The sequence below is a fragment of the Haplochromis burtoni genome, unplaced genomic scaffold (assembly GCF_018398535.1).
Source record: "Haplochromis burtoni strain Fernald_Lab_line unplaced genomic scaffold, NCSU_Asbu1 Contig_101, whole genome shotgun sequence".
Taxonomy (NCBI): domain Eukaryota; kingdom Metazoa; phylum Chordata; class Actinopteri; order Cichliformes; family Cichlidae; genus Haplochromis; species Haplochromis burtoni.
The window spans coordinates 83379-105749 of NW_024582462.1; the positions used below are offsets into that span (position 1 = coordinate 83379).

The 22371-nt window shown below is 42.0% G+C and overlaps 1 protein-coding gene across 5 annotated transcripts in view; it reads left to right on the plus strand.

The window, feature by feature from the left end:
* drosha (drosha ribonuclease III) overlaps window positions 1–22371 on the plus strand; it is a 136121-nt gene that overhangs the window by 35036 nt on the left and 78714 nt on the right. For all 5 annotated transcript variants that reach the window (XM_042223091.1, XM_042223092.1, XM_042223090.1 and 2 more), the window contains 2 exons: window positions 128–235; window positions 5192–5299. In XM_042223091.1, coding sequence (XP_042079025.1) covers window positions 128–235; window positions 5192–5299 — 216 coding nt within the window. The remainder of the gene's footprint in view (window positions 1–127; window positions 236–5191; window positions 5300–22371) is intronic.

The window sequence follows — 22371 nt, forward strand, 5'->3', positions numbered from 1 at the left end:
TATCTGTTGGAAAAGCAAGAGTCAAAGAAAGGGGGGAGCGAGGGTGGGGTGAGGTTTTGAGGATGGGAGCTGTCCCCGTAGGCTGTGCTCCAGTGGATCAATAATTGACTGGCTGGTTGTTTGGCAGGAAGCTCTTCAGAAGATCCGTCAGAAGAACACGATGCGCCGAGAGGTCACAGTGGAGCTCAGCAGTCAGGGCTTCTGGAAGACTGGCATCCGCTCCGACGTCTGTCAGGTAACGCCACTCAATTGCATGCATGCACATACAGCGCCGATTCCATGGATCGAACAAACAAATGTACACATTGTTTCACAGTTACATAACAATGAAGCATAACACCCTGGAGCTTTTAAAAGTAAAGAGATTCAAAACATCCTTTAATGCACTCCAGAGAGACAAGTATAAACAATCTTTTAAAACAAAGATTTATATATATATATATATTTCTAACAAGACTGAATAGAATACTAAATAAAGATTATTTCAATTACAGACTTTTTTTTTTTAAATTCTATAGTAAACCCCATTTACCTTAAATTCAAAAAAATCCCCAAATTCAAGAAGCTGAAAGCACAGAGTGTGGAGCATTTTCATTCAAGAATGAAAGAATCAACTTTGTAAGTGGACTGGTTTTTATATAGCGCTGTTCTCAAGCATTAAAATCCCTTTTACTGGAAGCCACAATCACCCATACAGTGCTTTATTCTGTGCCTTTAAACACTTTGTACCTATCAAATAAATGCACACTCACACACTGATGGATGCATCAGGGTCCATTTGAGATTTGGTTTGTTGCCCAAGGATCTGCAGACTGGTGGAACCAGGAATCAAACCACAGCTACTTATAACACTTGTTGCTGACTGACACGGAAAAGCAAGGCAGCTAAATCCTACCCATTATTGTCAAATTAAATAGACAATAATGCTTTAGTATTCTTGGAGTTTTGACTGTACTATAGACAGCTTTAATAGCAGGGAGGGCGGGCTTATAGGCAAAAACATATTAATGACTGTACTTAGACATGGAAGAGAAGGAGAACTGCGAAGTTATCAGTTAATACTATTAGGGTTGGTTAGCAAGGTGCATTCACAGACTGTACAGATGCAGCTACTGGCACTAGCTTCAGTTAATATGCAAAGGAAATACGCAACATTTATCCATCAAAACTGGTGTGCATCCTTCTTGGATGGTTTCTTAGTACAACTAGCCACACACCAAGTCATACAATCTGTCAAATAATCGGATTAACATGATCAGAAATGGCAAATAGATCTGTGACGCTACATGGTACAGGTTAGAGTGGACCCAAATCATTTTTTTGTAGCAGGCACTGTTTTATGCCTGCTCTATAGGCAGAGTATTTTAACGTGGGATTCTACTTTGCATTGTTTTTGTCTCTATGGACTGTTTTCCTCTGTAGTTACATGTTATTTAGTGCCACCTTCTGAGTTTAGCTACAGTTTAGCTAACGTTTGTCTAAATCTTGTCTACGTTATATCTGTTAACAATGTAAGTGCAATAGTTTCAGGGTACAAAGTTAAATGCTCGCTTCGTATGCTCGTGGCAGGTGGCTGCCCCTCCCTGAGTTTAGTTAAACACGAGGTCTCTTCCTGTTAAAAGGGAGTTCTTCCTTCTCACTGTCGCCGACTCCTTGTTATTTACCCTGCAACGTGAAGCCACTTAAAGCAGCTGCTGTTGTGCATTGGCTGTGTATAAATAAAACTGAATTTGTATTTAAAACCAAAAAGCAAACATAGTCGCTAGAAGTTGGACACATGCACATATTGCAGTGGCTCCACTCAGACGGACACGTCCACTGCACAGCCACAGCCCCACACCCTTCTCTTCTTTCCACACATTGCGTCACTTCTCCATTCAAGTGTCAAAATCTGTGTAGGCAAAGCGTACTCCCACAGAGCCGCAGCGGTAGCCATACCTTTCATTAAGTAACGACTCCGACTGGACAGCTTATTTATATGCCACTTGACTGTCACTCAGCATTTCATGCACTTTTAGCAGCAAAAAAAATATATTTAGGATGGATTCTTATTTTTATCGTAACGGTAGCTCATTTTCTAGGAAGCGGAGCAGCATGTTCAACTTGCACTTGGATGTGTGCACGCGATTTCGAACGGGCAGAACTAATGAGACTTGAACCATAACCCTGAATGTGTAAGCAGCGCGCTGTGCCCACTGAAACAGCGCTTCGTGTGCTCATGCACTACATTGATAGTCAGTGTAATGATATAGCTAAGTCTGTTTCAGTACATTTTTTATTTATTGTCTATTCTAGGATCTTTTTTGTCTTAAACTTCTTACTGAAAAGATAATTGGCATCAGCGTAGCACGTATTATTCTCTCGGCACACCCACTATCAATGTAGTGCAGTGAAAGTATCCTACAGCTGATGCTGCTGCTCACATTTGGAGAGGAATGACAGAATGTTCTAGCCGTGCAAGCCAGACCTCTCTTACAGCAAGGTCTAGCAAAGAAGAATCCGATCCATAATTGCTGTCCAATTATATTTGCTTCAAGCTGTACCGCTACGACTAATTGCTTCATGAATAATTTCAGTCCGAACTGCAGCGGTACTGTCTACACAACATGTGACACAGACAATAGATAGCTGCAAAACTGACCCATAGTTTCTCGATTTTAAAAGCAGACTTCGTCTTTTTTTTTTCTGGAGCAAAATCAACCCCCTTGTTACAAACATCGTTCGGCAACACCAAGGTTGTTTCACTTGAAAGGCTCTGTCAAGGACCGGGCTGCACATCGGGGGCAGAGATGGGACTTATTTATTCATCACAATTTTATTTTATGTTCATATTATTTTTTTTTTTTCCCACTGCCTTTTTTCTCACTCTCTTGTTTTCTGTTCTTTTTGGCTCCCTGATCACATTTATGTTCAGTCAGACAGTCAAAAACATTTCAAAGGGAAGTCTGTTTTTCTTTTTCTACAGTGGAGAAAATAAGTGTGGGCGGGTCTATGTTTTCTGCAGCAATTACTTAGTGTATATATATATTAATCCACCTACTTATAAATTATATAACTAAGGCAAAGCATGGAGAAATACAACTGTATCAGCTGTGTTAGGGGTAGGTAATAAAGCTCGCCTGCAAAGGTGAATTTCTGCAGTAGTTTACGTTGCACAATATATACAGCCTAATAAAATCTGTGGAAGCACTGTAAACCAGAGGCCTTTCACTCACATCACACATGGCTCAATGTGCATCAAAATAAATGAGCCTATCAACGAAAAGAAACAGGAAGCATAGGTGGTTAGACAGCGGTTAGCGCTGTCGCCTCACAGCAGTCCCGGTTTGCAGTGTTCTCCCTGTACATGCCAAGACACGCTGTTCAATTCATAATTCTCAATGTATTCTCTCTGCTTTCTGCCTCACTAGCCAAGTTACTGTTAATTTAACAAAATTGTTATTTAATGATTAATTAAGTAGCTCTACCGGCTGTGATTCAGGAGGTAGAGGGGGTCATCTGCTAATCAGAAGACTAGTTGGTTACTCAGCTCCTCCAGACCACATGTTGAAGCGTCTTTGGGCAAGACGGTGAAACGCAAATTGGTCGTGATGCATCCGTCAGAGAAAAGCCAAAATGTGCTGGGTTTGAATTTAGCCCTTGCGTGGGTGCTCTGGCTTCCTCACACAGTCCAAAGAGATGCACGATAGGGTTGCTGACTCTGTGTTAGTCCCGTGATGGCGACTCTTCCAGGGTCTACCTAGGCTCATGCACTGTGAAAGCTGGGTTAGTCTCCACCCAACCAGCTCCAGCTCTACCATCTTGCACTGTAGCTTCTGATGGTAGTCCTTCAGATCTGCAGTTCTCCACCCACCGTAGGTTCTGATTGGATTGCGCAAACAGCAGATCACAAAAGCGAGAGCTGTAGTCCAAGACGCTAAAGTAGAAACAAAAGCTGGAAAAGAGCATGTCTAGCATGGAGTTATCCTTTTGTAAATCGATAATAGGTGGTATAAATCTCTCCAACGCATAATTATATAATTTTTTTTTTATCGCTAAAATGAGGTGCCAAATATGCTTGGGTGGAAGTTAATAAACCTGACTGGCTTCCCAGAGCCTTGGTGTGGAGTCGTGCTTGTAATACTTAAATCAAAGAAAAAGTGAATTCAGGCTGCTGGCCTGTTTGGAAGGTGTCCAAAATACCCAAACGTCACCCGTGACAGTAAATTAGGAATTTCTCACCTTTTAATTAGTGGCGTATCAACTCTCTAACAAGCCCCCACCCTGCCTTTGTGAACACAGAGACATACTCAGTCACTCAGGCAGTCGTAAGAACAGGTCAGGAGCAGCAGACATGACCGGGCCCCGGCTTTGTTTAATTGGCTGCTTAACAAGGCCCGGGGACTGTGTCACCACGGCCCCTGTGATGGCCCCAGGGCTACGTGGCAGCACCGCTTGTAGCCGCCGGGCCTCGGGCTCACCCTCCCCAGTAGCACTAATTAAAACATGCACGGCTCCTTCCTCTCTCATGTGGTGGCACGGGGTTAATGTGTGTACACCAGCCTTTGTTACAGTTTCTCAGTCACTCCGAGGGGAAGACTTGATAAGCCTCGGCTAATGATTCCGCAGATTGGCTCTGCAGACTGCCGAGCTCAGTATCCGACCACCGACTGTTTCGCTTTAACTCCCACTTTTCTTGTCACATTCCCCTCACTCGCAGCTCATCCTCCAACCCCGCCCTGCCCTTGACTTTTCTTTTACTTTGTTGCACTCAAACTTTTTTCTTTTCATATGTGAGGGTCAGCGGGGGCTGTCAGCGTTTGTTCCAATGTAAGTGTGTCAACATGTCAGAATGGGCTTCGATTTTGACTGTCCTGTCCAAATGTGAATTTCCCCCATCTCTGTCATTCCCTCTCGCTCTACAGCAATTGGGTTTTTGATTATTTCATCTCTCTGTTGCAGAGCACCACTTAATAAATAATGACTGGCTGATTGATTTCTCCCTCCCCGTTCCCTCCATCAACCCTCTCCCATTCTTTCTCCCAATCTCTTCATCACACTTGCTCTCAAAACACGCTCCCTTCACTTTTCTTTCATATACGCCATGATCCTTGTTCTCTGCCTCTTCCTGTTACTTGAGATTTTCTATTTTTTTCTTCCTCTCCTGTCTTCCTTTCTTACCCTGCTTGTCAATTCTCTCTGTCCTCCACAGCACGCCATGATGCTCCCCGTTCTCACCCATCATATCCGCTACCACCAGTGTCTCATGCATCTGGATAAGCTCATCGCCTATGTCTTCAAGGAGCGCTGCCTCCTTCAGGTAAGAATCTGTCATGACTGTTTGATGTGACTGTGAAGGCCTGTCCCAAGCTTACTTAAAGGCTGGCATAGATGATAACTAACAAGATAGATAACATTAGGCGAATCCGTGCAGTGCTTTCAGGCGGTGCACAGTCTACAGGTTAGATAGGCCGATAAAAAAGTAAACATTCTGTGCAGGAGCTTGTTATGCACAGAGATCCAGGGAGGCAGCGTTTCCCCTCATTACTGTGCCCAATCCACCTCTGCAGGGATAGTTCAGGTGGAAACAGGGGCTCAGGAGTCAGCTAAGGTAACACACACACTGGCCTGAGTCATATCTCTGCAGTGAGCAGCCCAGGTCTGCTGTGAGTTGCAGTGACAGTAGTCAGGACAACGACAGCCTCCTCCGTAATGCCAGCTCTCCCCTGTCAGGTCCACAGCCTCAAGCTGTGTGCTCTCAGAGTGAGCTCCACGGCTGCCTCCAGCAATATTGAAGAGCTGTCATAACCTGATACATTAGAAATCAATGTGTTGTAGCCTATACATAGTTAAAAAGGGGAAGGATGCATTAAGATTCGCTCAGGGCTCTGTGTGTCTGTGTGCCAGACTGCTCAGTGGTCTGAGAGCATTTGTGTGTGGTTTTTGCACATATCGATCAATGATTGGCCTTTTTGTCGTTTGCATAATGACGACCTGTCATTACAAGCGCTAAAAAGGAAACACTGGCTTGCGAGGCCAGCCGGTAGCTGACAAGCTGCGGCCTCTTTCATCGTGAAGATGTCCATTTGAGCTTCAATGGTTGGTCTCTCTAGGGATATGTTAATTGATCTGTCCCTCCCCCTTTCTCCTTCAACTCCTTCATCTCCCATAGAAGACGCACAGATGGAAAGAAAAACAATCATTTATACATAACAGCTCACAGGCAGCGCGCACTACAGGCTTCTGCAGCGCCTGTTGCCTGCCTGCATTGCAATTCTTGCCATTGAGGTGGTAATACAGTGGCATCGCTGTGTATCTGTGTGTGGACAAAGCCAGGGCTGTCAGCAGTTCACCACTACTGGGACTGAAATGACCCAAGTAGGGAGCCATCATTGCTGGGCTTAAAACACTTTCCTCATCCACAGCACACACACAGCAGCGCCTAATGTCCCACAGCACTCACACACACTCTGCGCCCAGATAGATTCAGACGGAACGGCTGCAGGAGTGCAGCGGTGCCTGCTCAAACAGCCCCGCTCCGAGTCAGAGCGGGTTTCAGATCCGCCGTCACTTCTCATTTGCCTCCACTCGGATGGGATGATCACATTTAATGAGATAAATGTTTTCCTGTGACAGTCCGCTCATTTAACATGATCGGAATCAGCTCCCACCCTTTGATTGCATTACAAATGAATTGTACTTTGATAGAAGGTTTGTGTGCTTTGAATATAATTTATCTTTAGTTGTGTCGAACGCATAGGTATAAAAGTTTTGGCACAGTGGCTACCATATTGTTTGTTTCAAGGAGAATGGAACAAACACCAACACACAAGGAAGCGAACTGGTTGCATTGCAAGTTGTAACCATGTGATGAGCAAAAGAGAAGATCTGGCTATGAAACTGCGCTCAGTCAGCATACCCTGGATAATCCTGTATTATCCAGGGTGGCCAGTTGTTTAAATATTATCATCAATATAACCTGAGACTAGTCACTGCGATCAAAAAACCATCAGCTAAGTTTTTACTGAGGTCACAGAGCAAAGGAGCAGAGTGCTGTTTTCTCATAAACTTCTATACAACCTGAGAAATTTTCATCCCTTGGTGGCCATGAAAAAAAAAAAATGCAGGTTTAAGGCAGGTTTCTTCTGCATTGGCTTCACTTTTCAGACCCAGAAGCCACAGTCCATCCATCTTTAACACTGTCTGTGATTCAGCTGCAGTGGAGGGTGTACACACAGACTGCCAGAGCTTCTCCTCAGTACGACTAACAAATTGTTGTGGATTGTTTGGTCAGTCTTGCGTAATGCATGCCAAAGCACCAGCTTTGCTTGTTGCTTGTTTTGACCCTGCATTACAACAAGAGCAATGACAAACCAGTAATTTCTTACAGAAGCTGAGTTGTTCATTTATAAATATATGTGAAATATATGTACTTTTACAAGTGATTTAGATCTTAAAATATATAGTAGCATTCACTAAACAAAAACAGCAGCTTATACATCTAAACAATTTAATTATTGTAGAAGGATTACAAAAAAATGTAAAATTGAATGTTGGATGAAGTGGTGTTAGATACGGAGCCCCACAAGGAACATTGGAGGGGAAAACATGAAGATGAACCTTTGTGAGATCTCGCAAAATAGGCCGCATCCTTCGGAGGCCGCCAGCTCGAAGCTGGCCGGGAGGTTGAGGCACGATGCGCCGGGAGTGCGGTTCTAGTGGGCCTCGACCTCCCGGTCAGCTTCGAACTGGTGGGTAACAGACGTCTCCGAAAACATCGGAGCACTTTTGCAAATATGTGATGTCTTGATAAACCGAGCAGATATTTGAACTTTACACAGCTACATTCACGCCTGAAAATATGTTAGAAGTTTATTTTGTGATGCAGAAAGAGTAATATTAAAACTAAGTAGCTGCTGCCATTGTTGGAAACTATAGTTGGCTGGGCCGTGCTATGAATTCTGGGATAGGTTGGTGTTACGTTCCCCTAAAAGGGGTCTAGGCGATGAGGGGGTGGGGAGTATAACAAAATGTGTCCAGGTCAGAAAAAAGAGACAGAGGCAAAATGGTTAAATTAAAGAATTTTATTAAAGTTTCTATTAATGTTCAACTAAAAGAGACGGACAAGCTGCTATCACCATTTAAGGAAACAAACAAAACTCAAGCGTTGGTCAGTAAAGTAAAACATAAGTCAAAAAGAGAGGGCAGCTCACTAGCGGCAAACCACAAAAACACATGGCACTCTGGCCCAGAGCTCACCACTCCCTGGGCTTAAATACTTTTAATTACTGATGTGAGTCAGCTGTGTAAAAGAGAAAGGTGGCACCTCAGGCAGAAGAGATTGTAGGACACGCCCACACAAGCACCTTCAGGAGGAGGCCCTGATAGGGCCGCAACAGTTGGGCCACGAAGGATACACCGACTCGGCCTTCAAATGCGACCTGCGAAGGATGCGGCCTATTTTGCGAGATCTCGCAAAAGTTCATCTTTATTTTTGTTTTTCTCCAATGTCCCTTGCAGGGCTCCGTAGTTAGATGCCCTAAAAAAGATACTGAAAAAAACAACTAAAACAGAATAAGAAACACGTTTTAATAGATTTGTTAAAGTTTATCAGACCATCCTAATCTGCCTGCACTTTAGCCCCTCAGCTCTCCTCCTGAGGCCCTATAACCATCAGATTTAGCTAATTTGCTCAGGATTTCACTCTGTATTTGCTCAGATTGGTTCTCCACACTCTGTTCAGTTCAGCTACGGTTCCCCCACTGCCCTGACAGCCAGCAACCCGCCCGGTACGCCACACTTTTCCCTCTGACCCAGGCCAACATCCCATCAGCCCTGCAGTTATTAATCATCTTTTACCTAACTACAGTGCCCTATGTATTTATTTATCAATCACAGCTATCTAGCTGTGTCTCACGTTACAGCAGGCGTCATATTAAAATTTGTGTTGCTAAGCAATACCACATCTGTTGTTTTACATCATTTTCTGTGGCGTCAAGATGACGTCCTCAGTGATTCTAGGTACAAGTAATCATGAATTCTTTATTTTTTTATCCCCCACATCACATATTATCTTTCTAAAAACTTAAATTAAACCACCTACTTTAGGAAAAGTTGTGAAATATGAGATGATGTGGTTACATGATTTTTAAAAAAGCCAAGGGATCAAAATGACCCCCTCAGCGGTTCTACCGTGAACTGACGCTACCACACATTGGAGGTGATAATTTAAAAGCATCTGTTCATCCTCACCTGTTTCTTCATGTAGAGGTGCAAGGTGTCCTTCACCTGACTGCTTCATTTGGGTCTATCAGCTTGGTTTGTGGCATAAAACAAAAATAATCTCAAACTGGCGAGTTTGTTCTTTTCGCACCAAGAAAAGTGTGCGCATGACGTGGTTGCACTGCATATGGATCAACAAATGTATCGCCACTTCCTAGTTTTTGGGCTGACAGTGATTATTATTATAATTATTATTATTATTATTAATATAGTTATTTTTGTTTTATCTGCATTTCATCTCATTAATTTTACATATTTGTTTCACTCCTTAAGTCCTTGAGCCAGCCTGACATGTAGAATTATACCAACTTAACACACTTTATTAGGCTCATTTCTATGCACAGCACCAGCATGGGAAGAAAACCCTGGAATAATACTATAAATATTAATTACATTTCACACTTCAAATCCGAAACAAAAACAGAAGTGCTTCATGAAAATGCTTTTCAGGATCTTTAAATATAGACTAGACTGACTCACAGGTCATCATATATACTTGCCTACAGTCTTTAAATCCTCATGTTGAAGGCTATAGTGAGTATTTCTCCAATGAGGAGCCAGACTTCAGTGGTCTGTCTGGGTTTGGAGCAGTTGAATATGTATTTGTGAATGGCTTTTCTTGTTCCATCTATGTAGAGTAATGAGCTGTACTCCTGTTAAAGGAATGAGAATTTATTTCCCTTTTTTCATAAGAGATGAAAGCGGCTTATCATCTGAGAAGAGCTGGGTGCAATCGATGCTTGTTTTCAGCTCATTCTCTATAATGTTTAATGAACGCTTATCTGTAAATCCAAATTGTAAGGAGAATAAATGTTGCTGATGTACATTCACCATAGTAAACTCAGTCGGCGAAGCCATGAAACATCTTTTGATTCTCTGTGCAGCAACATACCTGCTTATGCAGTAGAGAAAGGCAATGTGATCCCGGCATGAGGCAACTGACAAAAACCCAGCCTGAGAGCGGGAGCCTCTGCACTCTGCACTTCCCCCCCGCCCGACTGCAGTGGAGCCTGGGCCCTTTGAAGCTCCTCTTCTGAGAGCCTCCCCGTTAAACATTTAACATTTAAAACTTAGGAGGGGCGGGGCAGGGTTGGAGAGACATGTGTTCATGGTCGCCACATGCTCCCGCATCCCCACATCCAACAGACCCTCATAATCCCACCCAGCCCCCTGTTGCTTCATCCTCGTTCCTCGCTTTTGACCCATGCTGACAGAATGAGAGGCATCACAGAGCATCTCAATAATTTAACTGTACAAGTCCACAGCCCTGGCTCTGATATTGCATGCTTTTGTTTGTGTGCCCCTGTGAATACGACTGTGACTCTGTGTACTGGGGTATTTTATTTGTTTTCATGGCGACACATTACCATCCATGTGATTGAGGTGTCCATTTGATTCAGTTGGGAATACAGTTTCACATGCTTTGAATGTTTTCTTTTGTTTCAGGTTGAATACCTGAGTTTTTCATTTTATAAAATAAAATATTGCTAGTGCTATGTACTGTATGCTGGATATTAGAATGATACAGTATTTATTTAATGCCAGGACTTTTGTGGTTACTGTACACATGAACTACAATATGGAACTAACTGTTAACAGTAGCTAAAATGTAGCGTGAATTGGACCCATGTATACAAGACCTTTCCGAATTCTGACAATCCAATATGGCCGCCAGGTTGGGTGTTTGGAGCCAGATGTTTTTTAATATTGGAATTGAAAGGGTTGATTGCTGTTATTGGCTAAGGCTTGAGAATAGGTGTAGTCAGCTTGACATCACCCATTTCTTTGTGAAGTACTGTTGTGAAGGTAAAAATTTAGCATTTTTGCTGCTTTTGGAGCCCAATGTGTGATCATTTTAGAAAGTCCCGAGTGCTTACATTTTCAGCTAACTAGCTAGCAGATTTGGTTAGCTCAGTGCAATCAAAGTTATAACATACATGCTAGAATGTCACACTCAAGCTTAGGTTTTCAGTCATCCAAGACATTGTAGTCTTGAGTGCTTAAAAAAAAAAGCAGCTGGACTTCTATCAGGTTGTAAAGATGTTTCATCTCTCATCCAAGACATCTTCATTTCAAATTGGTGAAAAGGTACGGGTATTTAATCCCTACTGGGGGTTGGCCCATTTGAAGGTAGTCCTGATGGTCGTTGACTCACAATTAATCACGCGAGTCATCGCAGTCAAAAGCCAAGGTGTGACATAAAGGAATGGGTCGTTAACATACCTGGACCTAAAGTGTGAAACCTCTGTAAGATATTGCCCCGCTGTGAGAGCTATTCAGGTCACTTGATTGTGGGTTTCTCATGGTTGAAATGCCCGAAAAAGAATCTCAAGACTGCATAAATATTTTTAGGTTTTTCAGAAACCTTAACAAATCCATTTTTAGGGATATTTTATTTTTATTTTGTTTTAAAGAATTAATTTAAAGAAATGTTTTAGACAGACTATACCAAAGTTTGGCAAACTAAATCTTTACTCAGACAATCCATATATATGTATGTAGGTAGGTATTGTCGGGATGAAATATTATTTTACTGTTACTATTCATAATCATTATTATGTGCTTATGCTAACACCTGAAATATAATATTTCATCCTGACAGTATGTAGGTATATTTAACCAACAGGCTAGTAGAATACTAGATTTTCACTCACCAGAACCAAAGCACACACTACTCAAATGCTTTGTGTCAAATAGCAAACCATAAAATGAGTCAAATAACTTGAAAAATGCTTGGAAATGGATCAAAATCACCCACACATGGAAGAGGTCCAGTTTAATTACTCAAAGCAGTGGAAGAGGCCTAAGAGATATCTTTCAGCTCCATTTGTCAAGACACCTGTCAATCAATGTGACCACGCCCTTAACTCAGTTATCTAGGTCAATGGGTTATTTAAAATACATCCCACTCAGACTTGTTGTGTAAGAAAATATCTGTTTTGTTTTGTTCTGTTTTTTAAAAAAAAAACTGGCTGTAAACGTGTTTATTTGTGCTGTGAAGCTGGGTACGTTCAGACACCGTGAGTCGATTGCGATTGACTCACTTTGAGGGAAAAACTATAGCCAGTTTGCTTCATTTTTCAGCCGCTTAATCTGAACCAGTACCTAAGGCTATAGTTTTATATTTCTAGTTTATTGTCTGATTTGACTGATTGATACAACTACCACAACACGAGACAGATATATTGTACGAATGATTCATCTTGAAGACTACTGCGCCTGCCTGATGTTTACATTCTTCGATTCACTGTGATGGAGAGCACCGCTTGCAGTGCAAAGGTGGTTTGCAATGGATATAGTTTGCATTATGTATTAGTGAAGAGACTGAGAGAACTGTTAACTCTTAAACTGGCCTAATATTGTCCACTCCCCTATCATAAAGTTGTCTGAGAAAATACAAGGAGCCCAAGTGGATCTCTTACAGTTCTTGCAGTCTCCATGTGGTGTGCCCCGCTGTGGTTCATCAGAACTGCTTGTTGGAAGGCTCGCTCTGGAAACCTCCTTCTCCCACACATGCCCGGGGTTAAATTGGAGAAGGGTTGTATCGAACCATTTCTGTACCTTTCTAACAATCCATCCGATATTCACTCCCACTCCATTCTGTGATTGGCCAGCTGTATGGAGGCGAGGAAGATGCCAGCGTTGGAGTTCTCACTCAGCAGGATGAAAACGGGGGTAACACCAACAACCAGATTGGAATTAATTGAATCAAACGCATTAGTTACTTAACAAACAGATTTAAATACAACACCAATTGAAGGCTAAGTCCTCAAAGAGCCGCGGGGTCTGTGGGAGCTTCCAAATCAAAGAAATCAATAAAACCTAAGCTGTTTCAACATGCGTCTATGTCTTTGTAATCCCTTGCAAAAATAACGAATCAAACATAACTCTGTTCAAGCCTGATCCTACATTTTTAGAAATTAATGAGCTTCTACTTAGTGAGCGAAGTTGTTCAGAGACAAAATCTTTATAGATTAAACCCTCATGGCATGTTGGTAAAAGACTGTATCAGTATTGTGATGCAGTGCAGTTAGTCAAGTCTAATTTACAACGAGCCCAGAATGCTTCAGTCACATTGTTGAGTGGGACAAAAATCACATGACTCTGCATGGCTTTGCACCTGCATAAGTGATAGATATGCTGCATCCATGTTCTCCTTCATGATCCTTAAGGGCTGCGTCTCTTTCTCTCCCACCACAATCGAAGCTTGTACAAAAAGGGGCGGTCCAACTTTCCTTTCTGCCGCCATTGCACCATAACTCCGAAATAACCTTCCTGGCGATCTCAGACATGGGTCAAGTGTGACAGTTTTTAAGTGTTAGTGAAGGCACACCTTTTCCATGAAGCATTCAGCAGCCGCTGATGGGAAACACTGGATGGAGAATGGTTTGATGTGATTGTGTGTAGCAGGAGGGGAAACTATGAAACGCGTGTTCCTCTCGCTTCTTGATATTTCCATAACAAATGTGCCTATTTTATAATATTCATCTGTGCCTCCTAAAAGATTATTTCCACACAAGAGTTAACCTGTTCTCACCAATATTTCCATAAGAAATGAATGAAAGGCGATTCGCTAAGTGTTTCATTATGTGAAGGACGTGATAACGAGCGCGGTTATATTCTCAAAGAACTGAAAGCCAAGCTGTCATCATGTGGCTAAACGGCCATCATTCAGAACAGATCTCCAATATTCTCTTTTGTTCTTCACAAATATCCAAAGCATACAACCAAAGCTGTTGCCTCGTTATGGCTGTCAAATCTTTAAAACGCCACAAACTGGATTATGTATTAAGGATTTCTGATGGACAGAATCTCTTTGCTCAAGCTTTGACTTGTGTCGTGAACATCCATCAACGTAATGGTAACTCTGTTTTATATCCTCAACCCCTTTTTTTTTCGCTGTTTTTTTCTTTAACCTTTAAAGCCTGGTTTTTATCCATGCACTATTTTAAATAAAGCTGTACAGAGTAATTACATCATTGTGTTTGCCAAGCAGGCAGATCGGCCCATCGGTTTTCCCTGCACGCGGGTGCACGAGCGGCACCCTTTCCAGTCAGGTCCTCTGCTCTCAGCTGAGCGATGATGTTTATTTCCGTTTAGCCAAAGGCGGTCGAGCAGCAGCCGAGGCAGCGATCGCTAAAGCCGAATCACTCCAATACTTAACGGAGTCATTATCTTGACAGGAACAGTTGCAGACGTCAATCCTGTCCACAGAATCACTGCTGTTGGTTGTTGTTCTTAGCAGTGAGGGATCTGCAGTGTTTACTCGTGTATTTTGTTTCATACTTTTTTTCTTTAGAGGGCCCAGCACCGTAGTTCAGGCTGTGTAGTAGGCAGTCATTGACTGGTGTTTGACATCACACAATGGGGGAGGTGAGATTGGATGTAGACATGGTGGGTTGTTTTTACTTATATTTTTATTTTTTTCTCATCAAAGTGTCAACGCGGTGCTGAGAATTGCTTGATTTCTGTTTGTGTCATGTCAAATAACTGACTTTTTTTTTACCCACCTCCCTCAGAATGCTGTTACTCTTAACCAGGGAAGAAAAAAATAACAGATGCTGTTGAATTTGTCGTTTCTGTGTTCAGGGCTACAAAGCTGAAGGCCTCTTGAGCAACTATAAATATTGAAACCTCTCTGTTAACGTTTTACATATATATCTCATTGGAGCTTGAAATTGATTTGAAGTTGGCTGAAAGGAGACAAGCATTTTGAAAAGCAAGCCCAGGGGAAGGAGTAGTTGGAGTCTTTTTATTTTTTCTGGGCTGAGATTAACATTCTCCTAATGTAAGATTGATAAAGGCTTGACATATCCTACTGAGCCCTATCTTTTCCCTTTTTCTTCCCTCAGCGAGTTTGAGATGTTCAGCTGCGGCAGTCTTTCTAGGCACAGCGGTTTTTGTCCTTTTTTCAAACAAAGCTGAATGTCGACTAATGCGTTTCCTTCAGGGTTGCTTTACTTTAAATTCCCACTTTTGGCTCTCTTTACAGGTTTGAAAGTTTTAGTCATTAATTTTCATGCAAACAACTTTCTCTGTGAGAAAGAAGAGGAATCCTTTTTCTCTCTTAGCAGCTCACCTAAGTAGAGCTACCTCCCCTCTTTCTCCTCCATCCAGCATTATTAGGCTGCTTTTCTGGTGTTACAGTTGGTAATTAGTCAATTAGTCAGTCTAAGTCCAGGATGGTAAATGGAAATCAGACTCTGTGGAGATTTTACACCAGGCCTCGGGAGGTTTTGGTCATGTTGTTGATGTCTAAATGCTGTCAGTTTGGCTTTTGTTGCTCACTGTGCGCTGCACTTGCCCTTTGTAAAAGCGTATTTGTGGTATTGCGTTGTTGTCTGCAAAGAATTTATAAATACTAAAGAGAGAGTCTAGAATAAATGGAGTCCTGTGGAGCTCTAGCCCAGAAATGTTGAACCATCTTCCTCAATTTTCATTATGTTTTTTAACAGAAATGGTCCAGATACAGTTCAATGTTTTATTATTTTGAGAACTCTTGATTGCAGTACAATAGTTTTCACAGCAACCCGGGCCACTTTATGGTGTGCACCGTTTGGATTTCATGCATTTGCAGCCATCCAGTAGAGGTGATAGATGGCCAAAACCAGCTGCTTCTTTTCTGGGGAAGACAAATTCCCCTGGATTTTAGCTGTCATAAAGAATCTGCCAAATCAAGCATGTGGAGCTGTGGCGGCACCTTGTGAATAAGGAAGAAACCAAAAGTAGCTTTATTGAAATTGTTCATTTTATGTTGTATATAAATTGATTTTTTTTTTTTTTTTTTTTGGAAACAACAATTATTTATTTTATTTAGAACTAACTTGATTCATCGTCTTCTAAATAAATGTGAGCCCTTTAGGATACAGTAGGATTTTATCCATATTTCCAATGAACTGGAAACATCATTCTACTTTAGTAGAAGCCTAAAACAGGAATGCCAATTGATCTCATCTATGACTTTGATGCCTGTCTTTTTAAATCTGTGGTTACAAAGTGGAAAAGACACATAAGACAGTAAAAAGCAAACAAGGACACAAGAAGCACTTACGAATGCCAAAGGACAGCTTTTGTTAGTGTTTGTACATTGTAGCTCTTGCATACTACTTCTTTCTTTCTCCTGAGCAGGCAGAGTGTATATAAAATAAATTGAGGTCTTAACAGTAGAAATTTGACAACTTTAGAGAACTTCTTACATGGGCTGTTCAACAACGCAAGCCACACTATTTACGAACTCAAATATAATGCTCCAAATTGCATACAAATGGTATAGTTCATTAACTTGGGATAACTGAGTTGAGGCCTAGCAGACAGTTGCTGGCTGCATCTGCCAAGGTCAGTCCATCTGGGAGTCAAATTGGCCATTTCCCTAACCTTTAAGTCCTCCTAAAATCCAAATGGATGAGTTAAAAAAAACAACAAAAAACAAAACTTGACCTATTTGTGAAGTTTGTGAAACTGACTGGACTTCTTTGAGCTTTGTTCAAGACTTCTCACTATTCATAAACCAGGGGTAGCAACCTTCTATCTAATAGTGCCATTAAAATTTCCTCAGAAGTCAATGTGCCATATGATTGCATTAGCAATAAATTTAATAACGCTCTAGTATGAACAGTTACACACTAATATAGAACACTTTATAGAATTTACAGTGGCTTGCAAAAGTATTCGGCCCCCTTGAACTTTTCCACATTTTGTCACATTACAGCCACAAACATGAATCAATTTTATTGGAATTCCACGTGAAAGACCAACACAAAGTGGTGCACACGTGAGAAGTGGAACGAAAATCATACATGATTCCAAACATTTTACAAATAAATAACTGCAAAGTGGGGTGTGCGTAATTATTCAGCCCCCTGAGTCAATACTTTGTAGAACCACCTTTTGCTGCAATTCCAGCTGCCAGTCTTTTAGGGTCTGTCTCTACCAGCTTTGCACATCTACAGACTGAAATCTTTGCCCATTCTTCTTTGCAAAACAGCTCCAGCTCAGTCAGATTAGATGGACAGCGTTTGTGAACAGCAGTTTTCAGATCTTGCCACAGATTCTCGATTGGATTTAGATCTGGACTTTGACTGGGCCATTCTAACACATGGATATGTTTTGTTTTAAACCATTCCATTGTTGCCCTGGCTTTATGTTTAGGGTCGTTGTCCTGCTGGAAGGTGAACCTCCGCCCCAGTCTCAAGTCTTTTGCAGACTCCAAGAGGTTTTCTTCCAAGATTGCCCTGTATTTGGCTCCATCCATCTTCCCATCAACTCTGACCAGCTTCCCTGTCCCTGCTGAAGAGAAGCACCCCCAGAGCATGATGCTGCCACCACCATATTTGACAGTGGGGATGGTGTGTTCAGAGTGATGTGCAGTGTTAGTTTTCCGCCACACATAGCGTTTTGCATTTTGGCCAAAAAGTTCCATTTTGGTCTCATCTGACCAGAGCACGCTTCTTCCACATGTTTGCTGTGTCCCCCACATGGCTTGTGGCAAACTGCAAACGGGACTTCTTATGGTTTTCTGTTAACAATGGCTTTCTTCTTGCCACTCTTCCATAAAGGCCAACTTTGTGCAGTGCACGACTAATAGTTGTCCTATGGACAGATTCCCCCACCTGAGCTGTAGATCTCTGCAGCTCGTCCAGAGTCACCATGGGCCTCTTGGCTGCATTTCTGATCAGCGCTCTCCTTGTTCGGCCTGTGAGTTTAGGTGGACGGCCTTGTCTTGGTAGGTTTACAGTTGTGCCATACTCCTTCCATTTCTGAATGATGCTTGAACAGTGCTCCGTGGGATGTTCAAGGCTTGGGAAATCTTTTTGTAGCCTAAGCCTGCTTTAAATTTCTCAATAACTTTATCCCTGACCTGTCTGGTGTGTTCTTTGGACTTCATGGTGTTGTTGCTCCCAATATTCTCTTAGACAACCTCTGAGGCCGTCACAGAGCAGCTGTATTTGTACTGACATTAGATTACACACAGGTGCACTCTATTTAGTCATTAGCACTCATCAGGCAATGTCTATGGGCAACTGACTGCACTCAGACCAAAGGGGGCTGAATAATTACGCACACCCCACTTTGCAGTTATTTATTTGTAAAAAATGTTTGGAATCATGTATGATTTTCGTTCCACTTCTCACGTGTGCACCACTTTGTGTTGGTCTTTCACGTGGAATTCCAATAAAATTGATTCATGTTTGTGGCTGTAATGTGACAAAATGTGGAAAAGTTCAAGGGGGCCGAATACTTTTGCAAGCCACTGTATATTTGTCGCAGATGTTAAAGTATCAGTATTTTGAAACAAAAAAGACACTTTTTATTCATAACAAGAACTCCATAACAGCAAATGCTATTTATGGTCTCCTCACAACAATGATAAGAAAAATAAACTGGGCCAATATGGGCATGATTTGTTAATACAGGGATGGACATGTTAATGTGATCTCTGGTCTCCCACTCAGAGACACAGGTCTCCGAGTGTCCAGCATTCAGACGGCTACCTGAGGACACTCATGTGAGAGAAAATCTGCTCACACAGATATGTAGAGCCAAATACTGTCAATAAGGCCTCTGCAATGTTCTGAAGACAGTTAAACTTGTCAGGTAGTGATGTCCAGCAGGTGAAAATGCAAGCTCCATGAACACGCACAGCTGTGGATTCCAGCTGCGTTAGTAGTTCTCCAAACTTTGACCCCCATAGTGTCGAGCTTTTCAGTTCTATCAGCTGCATTTCGATGTCCTCTGTGTCCAGCCAGTTTAATGCGAGACAAACCCAGCTGCTCATTAAAGCGTTCTGGTTTGATCAGAAAAGAAAACATTGGTCCATAAACCTGAAAGTCCACAAAACGCATTGTGAGTTCTGTCTCAAGTCTACGGATGTATCCGTTTATTTCAGTGGTGCTGATGCTGCGCTGAGCGGACAGCTCCTGAAGTATTTGAAGTATCGGAATGTGGAAATTTCAACATCGCTTGCATTTTAAAACTGCCAGCTAGCAACGTCCCTCTCACCGGTAGGCTAAGTGATTTTTAGCCAATTACAAGTTGAATCTGGTAGTTTGGGTTGTTAGCGAAGATACGTCATTAAGAAGTGGCACAACTAATGTGTCTATGTGAGCTAATTTGCACTGTGCACCTCTGGCCCGGCCATTTTTTATTTTTTAATTTTTTTTAATGCACCTTCTCAGATTAATTCACTGCGTGTCGTGCCATCAGTTAACCCTTCGCATGCCGGCTGTGGCACGCGTGCCCAAGGTTGCCGACCCCTGTCATAAACCATACAGCTGGTATGCCAGACGATATGATTAATAGAGATCCTGTAAAGTTGGACTTTTTAACTTGGGAGTCTTTTGGGATTGACTGACTTTTGGAACCAACCTCAAGAGGCCACTAGAGGAACTGCAGCTTTTGGCAGTTCTACAGCGACCTGGAGGTCAATTGTTTTTCCCGTATTCCTTTATTCTGCCCCCAAGTGGCAGCTCAGATGTCAATATATATAGTCACTAATGCAAAATAGCAACAAATGCATTAAGAATGCAAATAGCATCACTGAAAAAAAAAGTCTCATGACCTAAGCAGCCCAAACACTCGAGCAATGCATATACCAGGAACTTAAAGCCTCATTGGCATTGTCCTGCATTTGACTACAACTGGAATATTTTGTAAAAGTTAGGTAAATTAAACTCCTTGGAAAATTAGTGGCTTTTATTTTAGTGTTTGGCGCTGTGAAAAAGAGTCATGAAAAATATTTGATGTACTGTTTGTGCGTGTTTTGTTTTTTTTAAAATAGATTTTAACTTTCTTAAACAATCAAGTTGGAATGAAATGAGAAGAAACGTGCAATTTGCTCAGATTCATTTGAAAGCCGCCCAAGTATTCTGATCCAAAACTACTTTGCAGAATTGCTGTTTTTTTCTGTCTCACTTTGGTGACGAGCCAAAAGGTGACCTCACACTCGTTGTCTTGGTAATGTTACTGTGATCCATTTGCTGTATTTGGCAAATGGCCTTAGCTTTATTCACCATTTTGCCATCTGGGACACTGAATCAAAGACGCTTTCAGATGGAGTTGTTTGGAGCTCATGGTTTCCTCCATTTTGTTAAAGGACAGGATAATAGCCTGCAGCGGAGGATGAGGATTAAGTGAATGGCTCTGACCTGTTGCATCAACCATTATAATCACAATACCGAATAAAAGCATTGGTCCAACTATGGAGTTCTTTTGCGTTGCAGTGTTTGAGTCTTTTAGAGTATATTGCCTTAATTCTTTCAGTTCTTATCTTCTATTTTTTTAACAATAGTTGATAAGCTATCTGTCAAAATATTTAATTAAAATCCAAATCCCTCCAACCTCATTGATTCTATTAGCAATAAGTGGATGTTTGCCACTGGATGCAGATGAATACTGTAATCGGTGCACACTCACAACTCAAGTATGGTGCGCCTCTTGGGTAGTTCTTATTTTAGGTCTTTAATTGGCTGAAGAGGCCAATTCTGGAACCGTTAACGTTCTCGCAGTGTGGGCATTGATGTGAGGTGCTCGAATACGGGACTCTCTCCTTTCTTTGCTGGTGCTTGCCTCTGGCAGCTTGTCTGAGATCCTCTTCATGGAGTGTGGCTCCCTCATTTAAACTGTTTTTCCATGCGATTGCGTATTGAGCGCGGTCGTCCTAGTTAGAGCTGTTTATTTGGAAGTTTGATCTTGATTTTGGCCTTGATTTGTTTTTATGACCTGCTGGTGTCTGCTGGCCGGGATCTAATTTTAAGCAGAAAAAAGAAACAACGCCTCGTTCTCTATTATTTGATTGATTGAAACTATATGTACTTGAATGATTACTGCATATAAGTTGTAGCCACACAAGGGCTTGTGTTTAAACAGCCAGCATGGGTCAGTGCTTCAACGCTTTCCACTGTAGCGTTTGGCCTTTTAGAAATTACTACCTTAGTCGGCAGTAATGCAGACTCCATCTCATATATATAGGTGACCTTCCTGGTTGCAAAGAAAGCTGTTTTTACGCATGCACTGCAGCCTAAACTCTTCTAGACCAAACAGGACTCAAAAGATCAGACATTAAATGGCCTTTAACGAGCAGCTCCCCCGTGTGATGCCTGATAGCGTGCATGTGAGGATTGCTTAGGTAACAGTCTGGTGACATATCACAGCCAGTGAATGGACATCACATGTTCTGTCTGTCTGCTCTATACAGTCAGAACCACTGCTTACATCAAACAAATATGTTTCAAATTGCTACTACCATACTTAGACTTGCTATTTTAACACAGACAGCTGTAGACCTCAGGTCAGCAGTCATTCCTGTTATTCTCCTTTGAAGTCTGTCTGATGGGCGCAGCGTAGTTGGTGTATTGTAATGCAAAGTCTCTGTGGACGAGTCTGCCAGTCACAAAAAAACGGCAGAGCCTCACGCTTGCTGTCTGATGATGAAATTTATGTCACTTGGACCCTAGCAGACTCAGAGACGAGGGAATTGTAAAGCGGCTATTATATTCTAGTTGTGGACACAGACAGCTGGAGACACCACGGATGAGTAGTCAGTCACGTTACTCTTTGTTTAAGTCTTTGATAAGTCCGACTAAAAGGTGCCTGCGTAGGTCCTGCGTTGTAGGCTGGCACCTCTGCAGATAAATCTGTGCGATCATTAAAAAGCAGCAGGCTTGTCGATGCCCGCTCAGAGCCTTGTGATCGTTGTCTGGTGACGAAATTCACGTGACTTGCACCCAAGCACACTCACAGATGCCAAACTGTAACATGCTTCTAAGAGCATTCACGCGGTCGGGTACAACTTCATGAAGTGCTTTTACAAGTACTGCATGGGTTACTTGTGACGGTCAAAATGCAGAGTGTGGAAAACTGCACGTTTCTCGACTTCACTAGTTGCAATTTTAGCTCTGAAATGGAGAGACTGCTCAACACTTGTATGTGTATTAAATAATGATCATCACCCTGTGAGACCATTGAAATAGATCTCGTGATCATGCTGCAAGTATGCTGAAAATGTTTGCGAAAGATATTGAGAACTTTTTCAAATCAGTTCAATTCAACAGACAATCACATGACACCTTGCCGCCAAATAGGCACTTGGCTTTAGTGGGGAGGAAAAACTCC